The sequence below is a fragment of the Leptodactylus fuscus genome, chromosome 8 (assembly GCF_031893055.1).
Source record: "Leptodactylus fuscus isolate aLepFus1 chromosome 8, aLepFus1.hap2, whole genome shotgun sequence".
NCBI classification, from domain to species: Eukaryota; Metazoa; Chordata; class Amphibia; order Anura; family Leptodactylidae; genus Leptodactylus; species Leptodactylus fuscus.
In genome coordinates, this window is record NC_134272.1 from 95,598,710 (window position 1) to 95,616,924 (window position 18,215).

Sequence of the window (18,215 nt, forward strand, 5' to 3'; positions counted from 1 at the left end):
TCCTATGTACAAGAATATAACTACTATAATACTGCTCCTATGTACAAGAATATAACTACTATAATACTGCTCCTATGTACAGGAATATAACTACTATAATACTACTGCTATGTACAAGAATATAACGACTATAATACTACTCCTATGTACAAGAATATAACTACTATAATAATGCTCCTATGTACAAGAATATAACTACTATAATACTACTCCTATGTACAAGAATATAACTACTATAATACTACTCCTATGTACAAGAATATAACTACTATAATACTGCTCCTATGTACAAGAATATAACTACTATAATACTACTGCTATGTACAAGAATATAACTACTATAATACTACTCCCTATGTACAAGAATATAACTACTATAATACTGCTCCTATGTACAAGAATATAACTACTATAATACTGCTCCTATGTACAAGAATATAACTACTATAATACTACTGCTATGTACAAGAATATAACTACTATAATACTACTCCTATGTACAAGAATATAACTACTATAATACTACCTCCTATGTACAAGAATATAACTACTATAATACTACTCCTATGTACAAGAATATAACTACTATAATACTACTCCTATGTACAAGAATATAACTACTATAATACTACCTCCTATGTACAAGAATATAACTACTATAATACTGCTCCTATGTACAAGAATATAACTACTATAATACTACTACTATGTACAAGAATATAACTACTATAATACTACTATGTACAAGAATATAACTACTATAATACTGCTCCTATTTACAAGAATATAACTACTATAATACTGCTCCTATGTACAAGAATATAACTACTATAATACTACTCCTATATACAAGAATATAACTACTATAATACTGCTCCTATGTACAAGAATATAACTACTATAATACTACCTCCTATGTACAAGAATATAACTACTATAATACTACCTCCTATTTACAAGAATATAACTATTATGATACTACCTCCTATGTACAAGAATATAACTACTATAATACTGCTCCTATGTACAAGAATATAACTACTATAATACTACCTCTATGTACAGGAATATAACTACTATAATACTACTCCTATGTACAAGAATATAACTACTATAATACTGCTCCTATGTACAAGAATATAACTACTATAATACTACCTCTATGTACAGGAATATAACTACTATAATACTACTCCTATGTACAAGAATATAACTACTATAATACGACTCCTATGTACAAGAATATAACTACTATAATACTGCTCCTATGTACAAGAATATAACTACTATAATACTACCCCTATGTACAAGAATATAACTACTATAATCCTACCCCTATGTACAAGAATATAACAACTATAATACTGCTCCTATGTACAAGAATATAACTACTATAATACTACCTCCTATGTACAAGAATATAACTACTATAATACTACTCCTATGTACAAGAATATAACTACTATAATACTGCTCCTATGTACAAGAATATAACTACTATAATACTACTCCTATGTACAAGAATATAACTACTATAATACTGCTCCTATGTACAAGAATATAACTACTATAATACTGCTCCTATGTACAAGAATATAACTACTATAATACTACCTCCTATGTACAAGAATATAACTACTATAATACTACCTCCTATGTACAAGAATATAACTACTATAATACTGCTCCTATGTACAAGAATATAACTACTATAATACTACTACTATGTACAAGAATATAACTACTATAATACTACTCCTATGTACAAGAATATAACTACTATAATACTGCTCCTATGTACAAGAATATAACTACTATAATACTGCTCCTATGTACAAGAATATAACTACTATAATACTACTCCTATATACAAGAATATAACTACTATAATACTACTCCTATGTACAAGAATATAACTACTATAATACTACCTCCTATATACAAGAATATAACTACTATAATACTACTCCTATATACAAGAATATAACTACTATAATACTACCTCCTATATACAAGAATATAACTACTATAATACTACCTCCTATATACAAGAATATAACTACTATAATACTGCTCCTATGTACAAGAATATAACTACTATAATACTACTCCTATGTACAAGACTATAACTACTATAATACTACTCCTATGTACAAGAATATAACTACTATAATACTACCTCCTATATACAAGAATATAACTACTATAATACTACCTCCTATATACAAGAATATAACTACTATAATACTGCTCCTATGTACAAGAATATAACTACTATAATACTACTCCTATGTACAAGAATATAACTACTATAATCCTACCCCTATGTACAAGAATATAACTACTATAATACTGCTCCTATGTACAAGAATATAACTACTATAATACTACCTCCTATGTACAAGAATATAACTACTATAATACTACTCCTATGTACAAGAATATAACTACTATAATACTGCTCCTATGTACAAGAATATAACTACTATAATACTGCTCCTATGTACAAGAATATAACTACTATAATACTACTCCTATATACAAGAATATAACTACTATAATACTACCTCCTATATACAAGAATATAACTACTATAATACTACCTCCTATATACAAGAATATAACTACTATAATACTACTCCCATGTACAAGAATATAACTACTATAATACTACTCCTATATACAAGAATATAACTACTATAATACTACTCCTATGTACAAGAATATAACTACTATAATACTACCTCCTATATACAAGAATATAACTACTATAATACTACTCCTATATACAAGAATATAACTACTATAATACTACCTCCTATATACAAGAATATAACTACTATAATACTACCTCCTATATACAAGAATATAACTACTATAATACTACTCCCATGTACAAGAATATAACTACTATAATACTACTCCTATGTACAAGAATATAACTACTATAATACTACTCCCATGTACAAGAATATAACTACTATAATACTACTCCTATGTACAAGAATATAACTACTATAATACTACTCCTATGTACAAGAATATAACTACTATAATACTACTCCTATGTACAAGAATATAACTACTATAATACTACTCCTATGTACAAGAATATAACTACTATAATACTGCTCCTATGTACAAGAATATAACTACTATAATACTGCTCCTATGTACAAGAATATAACTACTATAATACTACTCCTATGTACAAGAATATAACTACTATAATACTGCTCCTATGTACAAGAATATAACTACTATAATACTACTCCTATGTACAAGAATATAACTACTATAATACTACCTCCTATGTACAAGAATATAACTACTATAATACTACCTCCTATGTACAAGAATATAACTACTATAATACTTCTTCTATGTACAAGTATGAGATTACTATAATACCGCACACTATATGACATCATAGATATATGGTACTTCTCTGCATTCTATCTGGCAGGATGATGTAACAAGTATTGCTATCTCCTGTATACAGTGTATACAGTGCGTCCTCCTCTTACTCAGTGCACTCTGTACTCATGTACTGTACAGAGCTGAGGATTTGCTGCATTCCTCTGCGCTGCTCCCACAGTCCTCTGCTCTGTTTACATGTCAGGCTGATCTATGGGGCTTCACAGCAGGGTCAGCAGCTCTTGAAATGCAAACTAACTCCCCAGGGGCCGCGCTCTCCATATCTGGGATGAAAGTGCAGCAGTTGCAGAGATTGTTGCATATGTGGGGGCTCCGGAGCCCCTGAGGTAGCCCTCACTGTCCGCACTCTCCGCCTGGTTTCTGACATCTTTTCCTTGTGACATTTTAGCTTTTCTAAAGCATTTCAAAGGCTCCAGTAACAAAAGCACCGGTGGATTTATTGCGCAGCTCGCAGTGTCTGTGGAGCGCGGTGGACTCGCAGCATATTTATGAGCGCGCCGCGCCATCCCTTAATCTTTCCGGGCCAATTAGTAGCGAGTCTATTATATAAACCCCCTCGGTGGCCTGTATGTTACGGATTATCCGGCGCTGCCGCTCCTCTAAACACAGGAAAGAGGCTGGAAAATGAGGCAAAGCACAATCCGAGCACGCAGCGCCCAGCGCATCAAACAATCCGAAACAGGAGCACGCCATCCATCTCAAGACCGCCGCACACAGCCCTATACAGCCTCCTGTAGTACACCCCCTATACTGCCTCCCGTAATACACCGCCCTATACAGCCTCCTGTAGTACACCCCCTATACTGCTTCCCATAATACACCGCCCAATACAGCCTCCTGTAGTACACTCCCTATACTGCCTCCCGTAATACACCGCCCTATACAGCCTCCTGTAGTACACCCCCTATACTGCCTCCTGTAATCCACCGTCCTATACAGCCTACTGTAGTACACCCCCTATACTGCCTCCCATAATACACCGCCCTATACAGTGTACTGCAGGAGGCTGTATAGGGCGGTGTGCTGCGGGAGGCCGTATAGGGCGGTGTGCTACAAGAAGCTGTATAGGACGAAGTACAGCGGGAGGCTTTATAGGGCGGTGTACTGCGGGAAGCTGTATAGGGCGGTGTACTGCGGGAAGCTGTATAGGGCGGTGTACTGCGGGAGGCTGTATAGGACATAGGGGGTGTACTACAGGAGGCTGTATAGGGCGGTGTATTACGGGAAGCAGTATAGGGGGTGTACTGCAGGAGGCTGTATAGGGCAGTGTATTACGGGGAGCAGTATAGTGTATAGGGGGTATACTACAGGAGGCTGTATAGGGCGGTGTACTGCGGGAGGTTGTATAGGGCGGTGTATTACGGGAGGTAGTATAGGGTATAGGGGGTGTACTGCAGGAGGCTTTATAGGGCGGTGTACTGCGAGAGGCTGTATAGGGTGGTGTACTGCGAGAGGCTGTATAGGGCGGTGTACTGCGAGAGGCTGTATAGGGCGGTGTACTGCGAGAGGCTGTATAGGGCGGTGTACTGCGAGAGGCTTTATAGGGCGGTGTACTGCAGGAGGCTTTATAGGGCGGTGTACTGCGAGAGGCTGTATAGGGCGGTGTACTGCGGGAGGCTTTATAGGGCGGTGTACTGCGGGAGGCTGTATAGGGCGGTGTACTGCGGGAGGCTGTATAGGGCGGTGTACTGCGGGAGGCTGTATAAGGCAGTGTACTGCGAGAGGCTGTATAGGGCGGTGTACTGCAGGAGGCTTTATAGGGCGGTGTACTGCGGGAGGCTTTATAGGGCGGTGTACTGCGGGAGGCTTTATAGGGCGGCGTACTGCGAGAGGCTTTATAGGGCGGTGTACTGCGGGAGGCTTTATAGGGCGGTGTACTGCGGGAGGCTGTATAGGGCAGTGTACTGCAGGAGGCTTTATAGGGCGGTGTACTGCAGGAGGCTTTATAGGGCGGTGTACTGCGGGAGGCTGTATAGGGCGGCGTACTGCGGGAGGCTTTATAGGGCGGTGTACTGCGGGAGGCTTTATAGAGCGGTGTACTGCAGGAGGCTTTATAGGGCGGTGTACTGCGGGAGGCTGTATAGGGCGGCGTACTGCGGGAGGCTTTATAGGGCGGTGTACTGCGGGAGGCTTTATAGAGCGGTGTACTGCAGGAGGCTTTATAGGGCGGTGTACTGCAGGAGGCATGTTATCATGTCAGTGGCCCCCGTCAAGTCACATGATTAATCAATAATACGCCAACTGACTGAATACCTGTACGCAACCGCAAAACCTGCGAGACTGCAACACAGTTCATATGCAACGTGAAAGTAAAGGATTATTCCTCACAGCCAGGATTATCCACAAAGACATTTTATTGCAAATCAGAGAATTTACAGAATTTCATGGTTCTATAATGGACGTCACATACCTGGAGGAGCGAAACGTTGTAGAGACTGAGCCTGAAGAGGTAATTCCTGCAATGGAGGGAGAGAAAATTACTGCAGAGATTCTATATACAGATTATCTATCACAGATTACAGATTATAGATGATTTTACAATATATTATAGATTCTAGATCACAGATTATAATAGATTATAGATTATGTATCACATAGAACAGATTATACATATTATAATATATTATAAGATAAAATAAGATAATCCTGCAAGAGTCCCACAGTGCGGATACTCAGCATGTTACAGCAGCCTAGTAATACAGATACAGGATAATACACAGGAATATATTACAGGACACACAGACTGAGAAGAGAAGATATACTAGGAGTCCAGAGCAGCTAAGGAACAGAAGAAGAAAGAAGGAAGACATTCATAATCATTAGTTCTCTGTGCGGAGTGTCTGCGCTGGGTCTGATGTAGATTATACAGCCTGGTCGCGGTTGGAAGGAAGGACCTGCGATAGCTCCTTCTCACTCTTGGGGTGAAGCAGACGGTCACTTACAGAGTTGCAAAGTCCCATCAGGGTCCCATACATGGGGTGGGATTTGTTCTCCCGCATGGAGGTCACCACAGACAGTATCCTTCTGTCACCCACCACCTGTACTGGGTCCAAGGGGCTCCCCAGGACAGAGCTGGCCCTCCTGATCAGCCTGTCAAGTCTATTTCTGTCCCTGGCTGGTATACAGCGCCCCCAGCAGGTCACTCCGGAGAAGATGGAAAAGGCCCTAAGTGGCGGCCTCTGGATCCCACAGACCCTATGAAATGGCCCCTGGATCCCTGTCCCTAAGAAGTGTCCCCTGGACCCCCGGCCCTCAGCCTCCTGAGCAGGTAGAGTCTGCTGTGGCCCTTTCTGTGCAGCGCCTCCAGGTGATCAGCCCAGTCTAGTTTATTATTGAGGAGCGCACCCAGATACTTATAGGTCCTGACTATCTCACTGCCTGTCCCCTGGATCTCCACCGGGGTCGGAGCACCTCTCCGTTTACTAAAGTCCACCACCATCTCCTTGGTCTTCCCAGCATTAATCCTGCGCTGGTTCTGCTGACCCCAGTCCACACAGTCCTGGTATAAGTCTCTGTACTCGCTGTCGCCCCCGTCAGTGGTGAGGCCGTCTATAGCAGAGACATCGGAGAACTTCTGTAAGTAACAGCTGGAGGAGTTGTGCCTAAAGTCAGCAGTGTACAGTGTGAGCAGGGGCGAGAGCTGGACCTTGTGGTGCCCCCGTACTACAGATCACAGTGTCAGACACACAGTCCTGGGCTTTCACATACTGAGGGCGGGGTGTCAGGTAGTCTAGGATCCAGTAGGACAGGTGATGGTCCCTCCACCAAGGTTCAGCTTGTCCCTCAGTAGCCCTGGGCTCTCACATACTGAGGGCGGGGTGTCAGGTAGTCCTGGATCCAGTAGGACAGGTGATGGTCCCTCCACCAAGGTTCAGCTTCTCCCTCAGTAGCCCTGGCTGAATGGTGGTAAAAGCTCCGGAGAAATCACAGGACATTATTCTCACAGTGTTCCCGGGTTTCTCCAGGTGAGAGAGAGCTCTATGAAGAAGGTGGATGATGGCGTCATCTACCCCAATGCCTGGCCGGTAGGCAAACTGGAGGGGTCCAGAGCGGAGCTCACTAGGGGGCGCAGGTGTGTCAGGACCAGTCTCTCTAGGACCTTCATCAGGTGGGATGTCAGGGCTACAGGTCAGTAGTCATTGTAGCCCATCGAGTTGGGTTTCTTTGGGACTGGTACCACGCAAGTTTATAGCTTTTCTATTACAGATTATACAAATCACAGATTATATTAGATTTTAGATTATGTATCACAGATAATAGATATGAAAGATGATTTATTCTCATTGCAGATTATATGATAGATTTTATATTGCTGATCATTAGGGATTAAACATCAAAGATGACAGATTACAGATTTTATTACTGAAAAAAATTCCTATTCCTATTTTTTTGCTTATTTGCCTCTGATCAAATCTGTACTATAGAAGTCTATGGAGGGTGGGGGGAGGTGAAGTGGAGAGCTCCTCAGAGAGACATCTGCACTACAGAGAGACCGTTCTCTTTCACAACACAGTTGGATTATCAGGATTCACCATCCAGCCTTCTCCTCACAGATGACTCGTCCAATCCTGTATACACATCATATCTCACCCGGGATTGTAACGATAACAAGGAAGGTTTGTACGCCGACACGGAGCAGGGATCTCTACTGTAAGAGCAGGGACACAAAGGAAATCTCTGACAGAGAGGAGGACAAACATTACTAGAATCCTGAGATCAGTTCTGTTACAATGTATCAGATTATTAGATATTATTGCAGATATTACAGATTATATCATAGAGTATGTATTATATATCCAGCACAGACATAAGATACGGACAGGAAATACAATGTTGTCATATACAGGAGATAACATTCTAGATTCCACTTGGCGGCCATATTGCTCCACACCCAACTTTCCAAAAAGCAGATAAAACTGATAGGAGAATTAGAAATTTACTGTGGAGCTTTTTAATTCTGTGTGTGAGGGGGAGGGGGCGGCATAGATATCGGCCCCCAACCCCCGATCATCAGAGCACACGGGGTGTCAAGTGGCGGAGCGGCTGCAGCCTGTTAACCGTACGGCTGATCATTCATTAGGACGCAGCGTTTAACGTGATGTATAATAAAGCAGGAACAAGCCCCGCGGGAGCATGAATATTTTACAGAGCAATTTCCCGGCTCTGATCTCCTGTCTCCTTGTGAGGTGTCGGCAGATATCACAGACGACTGAAGCCGCGACCGGAGAATCCGAAAACGCACAGCACCGCGCCAAATCATCATACTCATCTGAGAGATAGAACTGTGTTATCTGTGGTGTTACATAGGACTGCCGGTGACATCTACTACATTACCTGTATATAGAGAGTTATCACTGTGTTATCTGTGGTGTTACATAGGACTGCCGGTGACATCTACTACATTACATAGGACTGCCGGTGACATCTACTACATTACCTGTATATAGAGAGTTATCACTGTGTTATCTGTGGTGTTACATAGGACTGCCGGTGACATCTACTACATTACCTGTATATAGAGAGTTATCACTGTGTTATCTGTGGTGTTACATAGGACTGCCGGTGACATCTACTACATTACCTGTATATAGAGAGATATCACTGTGTTATCTGTGGTGTTACATAGGACTGCCGGTGACATCTACTACATTACCTGTATATAGAGAGTTATCACTGTGTTATCTGTGGTGTTACATAGGACTGCCGGTGACATCTACTACATTACCTGTATATAGAGAGATATCACTGTGTTATCTGTGGTGTTACATAGGACTGCCGGTGACATCTACTACATTACCTGTACTCAGAGAGTTATCACTGTGTTATCTGTAGTGTTACATAGGACTGCCAGTGACATCTACTACATTACCTGTATATAGAGAGTTATCACTGTGTTATCTGTGGTGTTACATAGGACTGCCGGTGACATCTACTACATTACCTGTATATAGAGAGTTATCACTGTGTTATCTGTGGTGTTACATAGGACTGCCGGTGACATCTACTACATTACATAGGACTGCCGGTGACATCTACTACATTACCTGTATATAGAGAGTTATCACTGTGTTATCTGTAGTGTTACATAGGACTGCCGGTGACATCTACTACATTACCTGTATATAGAGAGTTATCACTGTGTTATCTGTAGTGTTACATAGGACTGCCGGTGACATCTACTACATTACCTGTATATAGAGAGTTATCACTGTGTTATCTGTGGTGTTACATAGGACTGCCGGTGACATCTACTACATTACCTGTATATAGAGAGATATCACTGTGTTATCTGTGGTGTTACATAGGACTGCCGGTGACATCTACTACATTACCTGTACTCAGAGAGTTATCACTGTATTATCTGTAGTGTTACATAGGACTGCCGGTGACATCTACTACATTACCTGTATATAGAGAGTTATCACTGTGTTATCTGTGGTGTTACATAGGACTGCCGGTGACATCTACTACATTACCTGTATATAGAGAGTTATCACTGTGTTATCTGTGGTGTTACATAGGACTGCCGGTGACATCTACTACATTACCTGTATATAGAGAGTTATCACTGTGTTATCTGTGGTGTTACATAGGACTGCCGGTGACATCTACTACATTACATAGGACTGCCGGTGACATCTACTACATTACCTGTATATAGAGAGTTATCACTGTGTTATCTGTGGTGTTACATAGGACTGCCGGTGACATCTACTACATTACCTGTATATAGAGAGATATCACTGTGTTATCTGTGGTGTTACATAGGACTGCCGGTGACATCTACTACATTACCTGTATATAGAGAGTTATCACTGTGTTATCTGTAGTGTTACATAGGACTGCCGGTGACATCTACTACATTACCTGTATATAGAGAGTTATCACTGTGTTATCTGTGGTGTTACATAGGACTGCCGGTGACATCTACTACATTACCTGTATATAGAGAGTTATCACTGTGTTATCTGTAGTGTTACATAGGACTGCCGGTGACATCTACTACATTACCTGTATATAGAGAGTTATCACTGTGTTATCTGTAGTGTTACATAGGACTGCCGGTGACATCTACTACATTACCTGTATATAGAGAGTTATCACTGTGTTATCTGTGGTGTTACATAGGACTGCCGGTGACATCTACTACATTACCTGTATATAGAGAGATATCACTGTGTTATCTGTGGTGTTACATAGGACTGCCGGTGACATCTACTACATTACCTGTACTCAGAGAGTTATCACTGTGTTATCTGTAGTGTTACATAGGACTGCCGGTGACATCTACTACATTACCTGTATATAGAGAGTTATCACTGTGTTATCTGTGGTGTTACATAGGACTGCCGGTGACATCTACTACATTACCTGTATATAGAGAGTTATCACTGTGTTATCTGTAGTGTTACATAGGACTGCCGGTGACATCTACTACATTACCTGTATATAGAGTTATCACTGTGTTATCTGTAGTGTTACATAGGACTGCCGGTGACATCTACTACATTACCTGTATATAGAGAGTTATCACTGTGTTATCTGTAGTGTTACATAGGACTGCCGGTGACATCTACTACATTACCTGTATATAGAGAGTTATCACTGTGTTATCTGTGGTGTTACATAGGACTGCCGGTGACATCTACTACATTACCTGTATATAGAGAGTTATCACTGTGTTATCTGTGTGTTACATGGGACTGCCGGTGAAATCTACTACATTACCTGTATATAGAGTTATCACTGTGTTATCTGTGGTGTTACATGGGACTGCCGGTGACATCTACTACATTACCTGTATATAGAGAGTTATCACTGTGTTATCTGTGCTGTTACATAGGACTGCCGGTGACATCTACTACATTACCTGTATATAGAGAGTTATCACTGTGTTATCTGTGCTGTTACATGGGACTGCCGGTGACATCTACTACATTACCTGTATATAGAGAGTTATCACTGTGTTATCTGTGGTGTTACATGGGACTGCCGGTGACATCTACTACATTACCTGTATATAGAGAGTTATCACTGTGTTATCTGTGGTGTTACATGGGACTGCCGGTGACATCTACTACATTACCTGTATATAGACAGTTATCACTGTGTTATCTGTGGTGTTACATGGGACTGCCGGTGACATCTACTACATTACCTGTATATAGAGAGTTATCACTGTGTTATCTGTGGTGTTACATGGGACTGCCGGTGACATCTACTACATTACCTGTATATAGAGAGATATCACTGTGTTATCTGTGGTGTTACATAGGACTGCCGGTGACATCTACTACATTACCTGTATATAGAGAGTTATCACTGTGTTATCTGTGGTGTTACATAGGACTGCCGGTGACATCTACTACATTACCTGTATATAGAGAGTTATCACTGTGTTATCTGTGGTGTTACATAGGACTGCCGGTGACATCTACTACATTACCTGTATATAGAGAGTTATCACTGTGTTATCTGTGGTGTTACATAGGACTGCCGGTGACATCTACTACATTACCTGTATATAGAGAGTTATCACTGTGTTATCTGTAGTGTTACATAGGACTGCCGGTGACATCTACTACATTACCTGTATATAGAGAGTTATCACTGTGTTATCTGTGGTGTTACATAGGACTGCCGGTGACATCTACTACATTACCTGTATATAGAGAGTTATCACTGTGTTATCTGTGCTGTTACATAGGACTGCCGGTGACATCTACTACATTACCTGTATATAGAGAGTTATCACTGTGTTATCTGTGGTGTTACATAGGACTGCCGGTGACATCTACTACATTACCTGTATATAGAGAGTTATCACTGTGTTATCTGTGTGTTACATAGGACTGCCGGTGACATCTACTACATTATCTGTATATAGAGAGTTATCACTGTGTTATCTGTGGTGTTACATAGGACTGCCGGTGACATCTACTACATTACCTGTACTCAGAGAGTTATCACTGTGTTATCTGTGGTGTTACATGGGACTGCCGGTGACTCTCAGCCTTTCTCCACCCACATTCAGTCCCTTGTGTGCCCAGAGCAGTGGCGGAGGACGTCCTCCTGGGGTGGCAGCGCTGCCGGGGGCATCTCGTGGCTCGTACCTCTCTGTGCCTGGATACAATATCACAGGGAACATTGAGCTGATTCAGCAGAGTGAGACTTATGAGATTAGGTACAAGTCACAAGAGACGCCTGGGCTCTGCTCTTCATGAGATCCGGGGTAATCCGCACTGGCTGAGGGCCGGCAGCGCCAGGAGCGGTCGCAGGACGGAGGTGGCGCAGGCAGGCTCTGTGCACAGTTTATGGGGCATCCATAGTGTTTCCAGTCATGGCGGGGTCTCTGTAACCTCAGCTCTTGATAATTCAGGTTTCCATACAGTGAACATAACATGAACCTCAGACACATGACAGCCGGCGCAGCACCTTTGTAACGACACATTCAGCTCTGCTTCATCTGACCACACACACCACCTTACCTGGCGCCTACGATGAGCTGATTCCGGTTGACGTCGAGGGCGAGCTGCGAGAAATCTTGTACATCGCCATAAGAGAAGTTGGACAACCAAGGCCTGAGGTCTAAAAGAGGAAAAGGGGCAAAATTATTACATTTCATCTCTTTGTGACTTTTTGTGAAACTTTCACTATAGCAATAGATACATTTGCTAATTCGGAAATCGTCCTCCCTTCTAGGAAAGTTTAATCCCTGAGCTCCGCCTTCTGGACTCTTCCTATGGCGTTGGTCATGTGACCTTTCAACCCTTTAGAGATATGTTTGGGTGCCGGTCATGTCACCCTTACAGGTATTACACGTATTAACCCCTTGTTGTATTTGTCTTGCGTTGTGTAGGGTGAGCGGCGCTGGAATGGTCACGAGGCGCGAGGCGCCATTTTCTAAGCCGTTTTGAGATGTTTTATTAAGGCGGAAGGCGCTGGAGAAATAATCAATGTTTAGATGCAGGAATCTCATTCCACTCAGTTACATCGCCAAAGGTGAAATCACAAACAGCCAATCCCCGCCGAGACGAGCGTAACGGCGGCCTCCATTGTGCGCCCGAGCCTCGCAGGCAGGGAGGCCCCGGCCGACCTGTGATGGATGTGTAATATTTCACCCGTTCATACTAGAGGAGCTGATGGGTGAAATGTCAGGAAAATAAATCACAAAGTATCAAAGGAGCCAGAAAATACATCAGCGGATCTGTCAGCGGTTAACCCCTCGCCTGACGCTGGAATAATGGGGAGGGGATCAAAACGGAGGCACGCTTCTGCAGAACATTGCACCAACACTTCATGGAGGCAGCCGCCATATTGAGATACAATATTCCACCCCGATATTCGCCACAAGCTGGGGACAGAGACAGCTGTGACGCCCCCAAAATCAGACCATCTCCAAACACCATCAAAATTCATAGAAAAATATCAATCATAAAGGAAATTGGCGAAAAAAAATATCCGAAAATGTCAGCAGAGCAAAAAACGATGAAAATGGAAATGTCAAGGAGTAAAAAATACTAAAATATCAACCTCTGTCCATCCCCCACCTCGTGCATCACTGAAGATCCTGCCGCTATCAGAGAGGGAACAAAGCTGCCGCCAGTGACAGAGGGGCGATAAGGGGGATAATGCTGCAGCTAGTGAGATAGGGGAAGGGGGATAATGCTGCCGCTAGTGGGATAGGGGAAGGGGGATAATGCTACCGCCAGTGATAGAGGGGCGATAAGGGGGATAATGCTACCGCCAGTGATAGAGGGGCGAAAATGCTGCCGCTAGTGGGATAGGGGAAGGGGGATAATGCTGCAGCTAGTGGGATAGGGGAAGGGGGATAATGCTGCAGCTAGTGAGATAGGGGAAGGGGGATAATGCTGCCGCTAGTGGGATAGGAGAAGGGGGATAATGCTACCGCCAGTGATAGAGGGGCGAAAATGCTGCCGCTAGTGGGATAGGGGAAGGGGGATAATGCTGCAGCTAGTGGGATAGGAGAAGGGGGATAATGCTACCGCCAGTGATAGAGGGGCGAAAATGCTGCCGCTAGTGGGATAGGGGAAGGGGGATAATGCTGCAGCTAGTGGGATAGGGGAAGGGGGATAATGCTGCCGCTAGTGGGATAGGGGAAGGGGGATAATGCTACCGCCAGTGATAGAGGGGCGAAAATGCTGCCGCTAGTGGGATAGGGGAAGGGGGATAATGCTGCCGCTCGTGGGATAGGGGAAGGGGGATAATGCTGCCGCTAGTGGGATAGGAGAAGGGGGATAATGCTGCAGCTAGTGGGATAGGGGAAGGGGGATAATGCTGCCGCTAGTGGGATAGGGGAAGGGGGATAATGCTGCCGCTAGTGGGATAGGGGAAGGGGGATAATGCAGCAGCCAGTGGGATAGGAGAAGGGGGATAATGCTACCGCCAGTGATAGAGGGGCGAAAATGCTGCCGCTAGTGGGATAGGGGAAGGGGGATAATGCTGCCGCTAGTGGGATAGGGGAAGGGGGATAATGCTGTAGCCAGTGGGATAGGGAAAGGGGGATAATGCTGAAGCTAGTGGGATAGGGGAAGGGGGATAATGCTGCCGCTAGTGGGATAGGGGAAGGGGGATAGTGCTGCAGCCAGTGGGATAGGGAAAGGGGGATAATGCTGCCGCTAGTGGGATAGGGGAAGGGGGATAATGCAGCAGCCAGTGGGATAGGAGAAGGGGGATAATGCTACCGCCAGTGATAGAGGGGCGAAAATGCTGCCGCTAGTGGGATAGGGGAAGGGGGATAATGCTGCAGCTAGTGGGATAGGGGAAGGGGGATAATGCTGCCGTTAGTGGGATAGGGGAAGGGGGATAATGCTGCAGCCAGTGGGATAGGGAAAGGGGGATAATGCTGCCGCTAGTGGGATAGGGGAAGGGGGATAATGCTGCCACTAGTGGGATAGGGGAAGGGGGATAATGCTGCAGCTAGTGGGATAGGGGAAGGGGGATAATGCTGCAGCTAGTGGGATAGGGAAAGGGGGATAATGCTGCCACTAGTGGGATAGGGGAAGGGGGATAATGTTGCAGCTAGTGGGATAGGGGAAGGGGGATAATGCTGCAGCTAGTGGGATAGGGGAAGGGGGATAATGCTGAAGCTAGTGGGATAGGGGAAGGGGGATAATGCTGAAGCTAGTGGGATAGGGGAAGGGGGATAATGCTGCCACCAGTGGGATAGGGGAAGGTGAATAATGCTGCTGCCAGTGGTAGAGGGGCAAGAAGAGGGAAAATGCTGCAGTTAGTGGGATAGTGGGATGTGGAAGGGGGATAATTCGGCACCAGTGTGAGACAGCCCTTGGGTGTTTGGTTCCTTGGGGGCAGTTTGATGCTACTCGGGGGTATTATGGGCGCTGTCTGGTGGTATCTGGCTCAGTTGTATTTACTCACAGGTTGTTTGAATGGACCAGTATTCAGATCCTATAATGGAGACCCCGTATGCTGCTCGTGTACACCCGCTATCCTCACCGGACCCCTCATTCCCATATCCATCATTTACTTTCTGCGCGGCTATTTGTTTGCTTTACTTGACCATCCTGGAGTCTCGTGTTCTTCTCCAATCACCTCCAGAGCTGCAGTCACACATCTCTTATTGTGCAGTCTTTGTAGTGACACAGAGCGAGGCATTTTAATGGTGTCTGAATCTATTAGTCAGGCCTGTGCGGCCATTAAACGCCTGTAATCCCGAGACTTTACTCCTGAAGTTCAACCAATTAATCTGGATTTAGAGCAATAAGAACAGAATAAGATTTAATTACGGATAAGCCGCGAAAAACAAAGAACAAGCGGCCGAGAATTACAAATCACCGGCCACGGAAGAGAGGTGGGGGAGGGGGGGAGAGGCAACAAGAACCTCGCGCCTCCCCGGACTCATCTACAGTGGAGTCTGCAGCCGAGAACTTAGATACACAGTATCACATATGTAGAGCTTAGATACAAGCACAAATTCTTTGGTATTATTTTCTTAATTTAATTTGTCTTCAGTGGAAAAAGAATTGTCAAAAAGCCAAATTGGATATAATTCCACAGCAAACATAAAAAAGGGGGTGGACAAAAGTATTGGCACTGTTTGAAAAATCATGTGATGCTTCTGTAATTTGTGTCATTAACAGCACCTGTTACTTCCTGAGGCACCTAACAGGTGGTGGCAATAACTAAATCCCACTTGCAGCCAGTTGAAATGGATTAAAGTTCACTCCACCTCTGTCCTGTGTCCTTGTGTGACCACATTGAGCATGGAGAAAAGAAAGAAGACTAAAGAACTGTCTGAGGACTTGAGAAGCAAAATTGTGAGGAAGCCTGAGCAATCTCAAGGCTACAAGTCCATCTCCAAAGCCCTGAATGTTCCTGTGTCTACCGTGCGCAGTGTCAGTAAGAAGTGTAAAGCCCGTGGCACTGTGGCTAACCTCCCTAGATGTGGCCGCAAAAGAAACATTGACCAGAGATTTCACCGCAAGATTGTGCGGATGGCGGATAAAGAACCTCGACTAACATCCAAACAAGTCCAAGCTGCCCTGCAGTCCGAGGGTACAACAGTGTCACCCCGTACTATCCAGTGTCAGCGTCTGAATGAGAAGGGACTGTATGGTAGGAGACCCAGGAAGACCCCACTTCTTACCCACAGACAGAAGCCAGGCTGGAGTTTGCCAAAACCTACCTGAGAAAGCCAAAACCGTTCTGGAAGAATGTTCTCTGGTCAGAGGAGACAAAAGTAGGAGAAGGCCTCAACATAGAGATTACAGGGGAAAAGAGAAGAAGACGCCCCCTACAGTCAGACATGGCGGAGGTCCCTGATGGTTTGGGGTTGCTTTGCTGCCTCTGGCACTGGACTGCTTGACCGTGTGCATGGCATTATGAAGTCTGAAGACGACCAACACATTGTGCAGCATCATGTAGGGCCCAGTGTGAGAAAGCTGGGTCTCCCTCAGAGGTCAGGGCTCTTCCAGCAGGACAAGGACCCAAAACACACTTCAGGTCAGCACTAGAAAATGGTGGTGAGAGAAAGCCCTGGAGACTTGTAAAGTGGCAGCAATGAGTCCAGCCCTGAATCCCATAGAACACCTGTGGGGGAGGGGGAGAGATCTCTTGGTGGCAGTTTGGAGAAGGCCCCCTTCACATCTCAGGGGGGACCGCGAGCAGTTTGCCAAAGAAGAAGGGTCTAAGATTCCAGCAGAGCCTTGTAAGAAACTCATTGCTGGTTAGCGGAAGCGGTTGTGTGCAGTTATTGTGTCTAAAGGTTGTGCTACCAAGTATTAGGCTGAGGGCGCCAATACTTCTGTCCGCACCAGTTCTGGAGTTTTGTGTAAAATGATGAATGATCTGACTTTTTTTTCATTCTCTTTTGTGTTTTTTCATTGCAAGCAAAATAACTGAAGATATTACCAAAGAGTTTGTGCTTGTAATCATTATCTGGGGACACCGAGGATTATCTGACAGGACTGCAGGGGGCGATACTTATACTGTATATACCCTGTGTCACTTATATACTATATAAGAGTCTGTGCTGTGTAATCATTATCTGGGGGACAGCGAGGATTATCTGACAGGACTGCAGGGGGCGATACTTATACTGTATATACCCTGTGTCACTTATATACTATATAAGAGTCTGTGCTGTGTAATCATTATCTGGGGGACAGCGAGGATTATCTGACAGGACTGCAGGGGGCGATACTTATACTGTATATACCCTGTGTCACTTATATACTATATAAGAGTCTGTGCTTGTAATCATTATCTGGGGGACAGCGAGGATTATCTGACAGGAC

The 18,215-nt window shown here is 43.8% G+C and overlaps 2 protein-coding genes across 2 annotated transcripts in view; one reads left to right on the forward strand and one right to left on the reverse strand.

The window, feature by feature from the left end:
* Window positions 1-18,215, forward strand: part of EAF2 (ELL associated factor 2) — a 361,203-nt gene that overhangs the window by 334,143 nt on the left and 8,845 nt on the right. The gene's annotated exons all lie outside the window — the stretch shown is intronic.
* SEMA5B (semaphorin 5B) overlaps window positions 1-18,215 on the reverse strand; it is a 98,156-nt gene that overhangs the window by 73,746 nt on the left and 6,195 nt on the right. The window contains exons 2-3 of the mRNA XM_075285483.1: window positions 12,927-13,026; window positions 5,849-5,894 (exon numbers count right to left, since the gene is read on the reverse strand). Of these exons, the coding sequence (XP_075141584.1) occupies window positions 5,849-5,894; window positions 12,927-13,026 (146 nt within the window). The remainder of the gene's footprint in view (window positions 1-5,848; window positions 5,895-12,926; window positions 13,027-18,215) is intronic.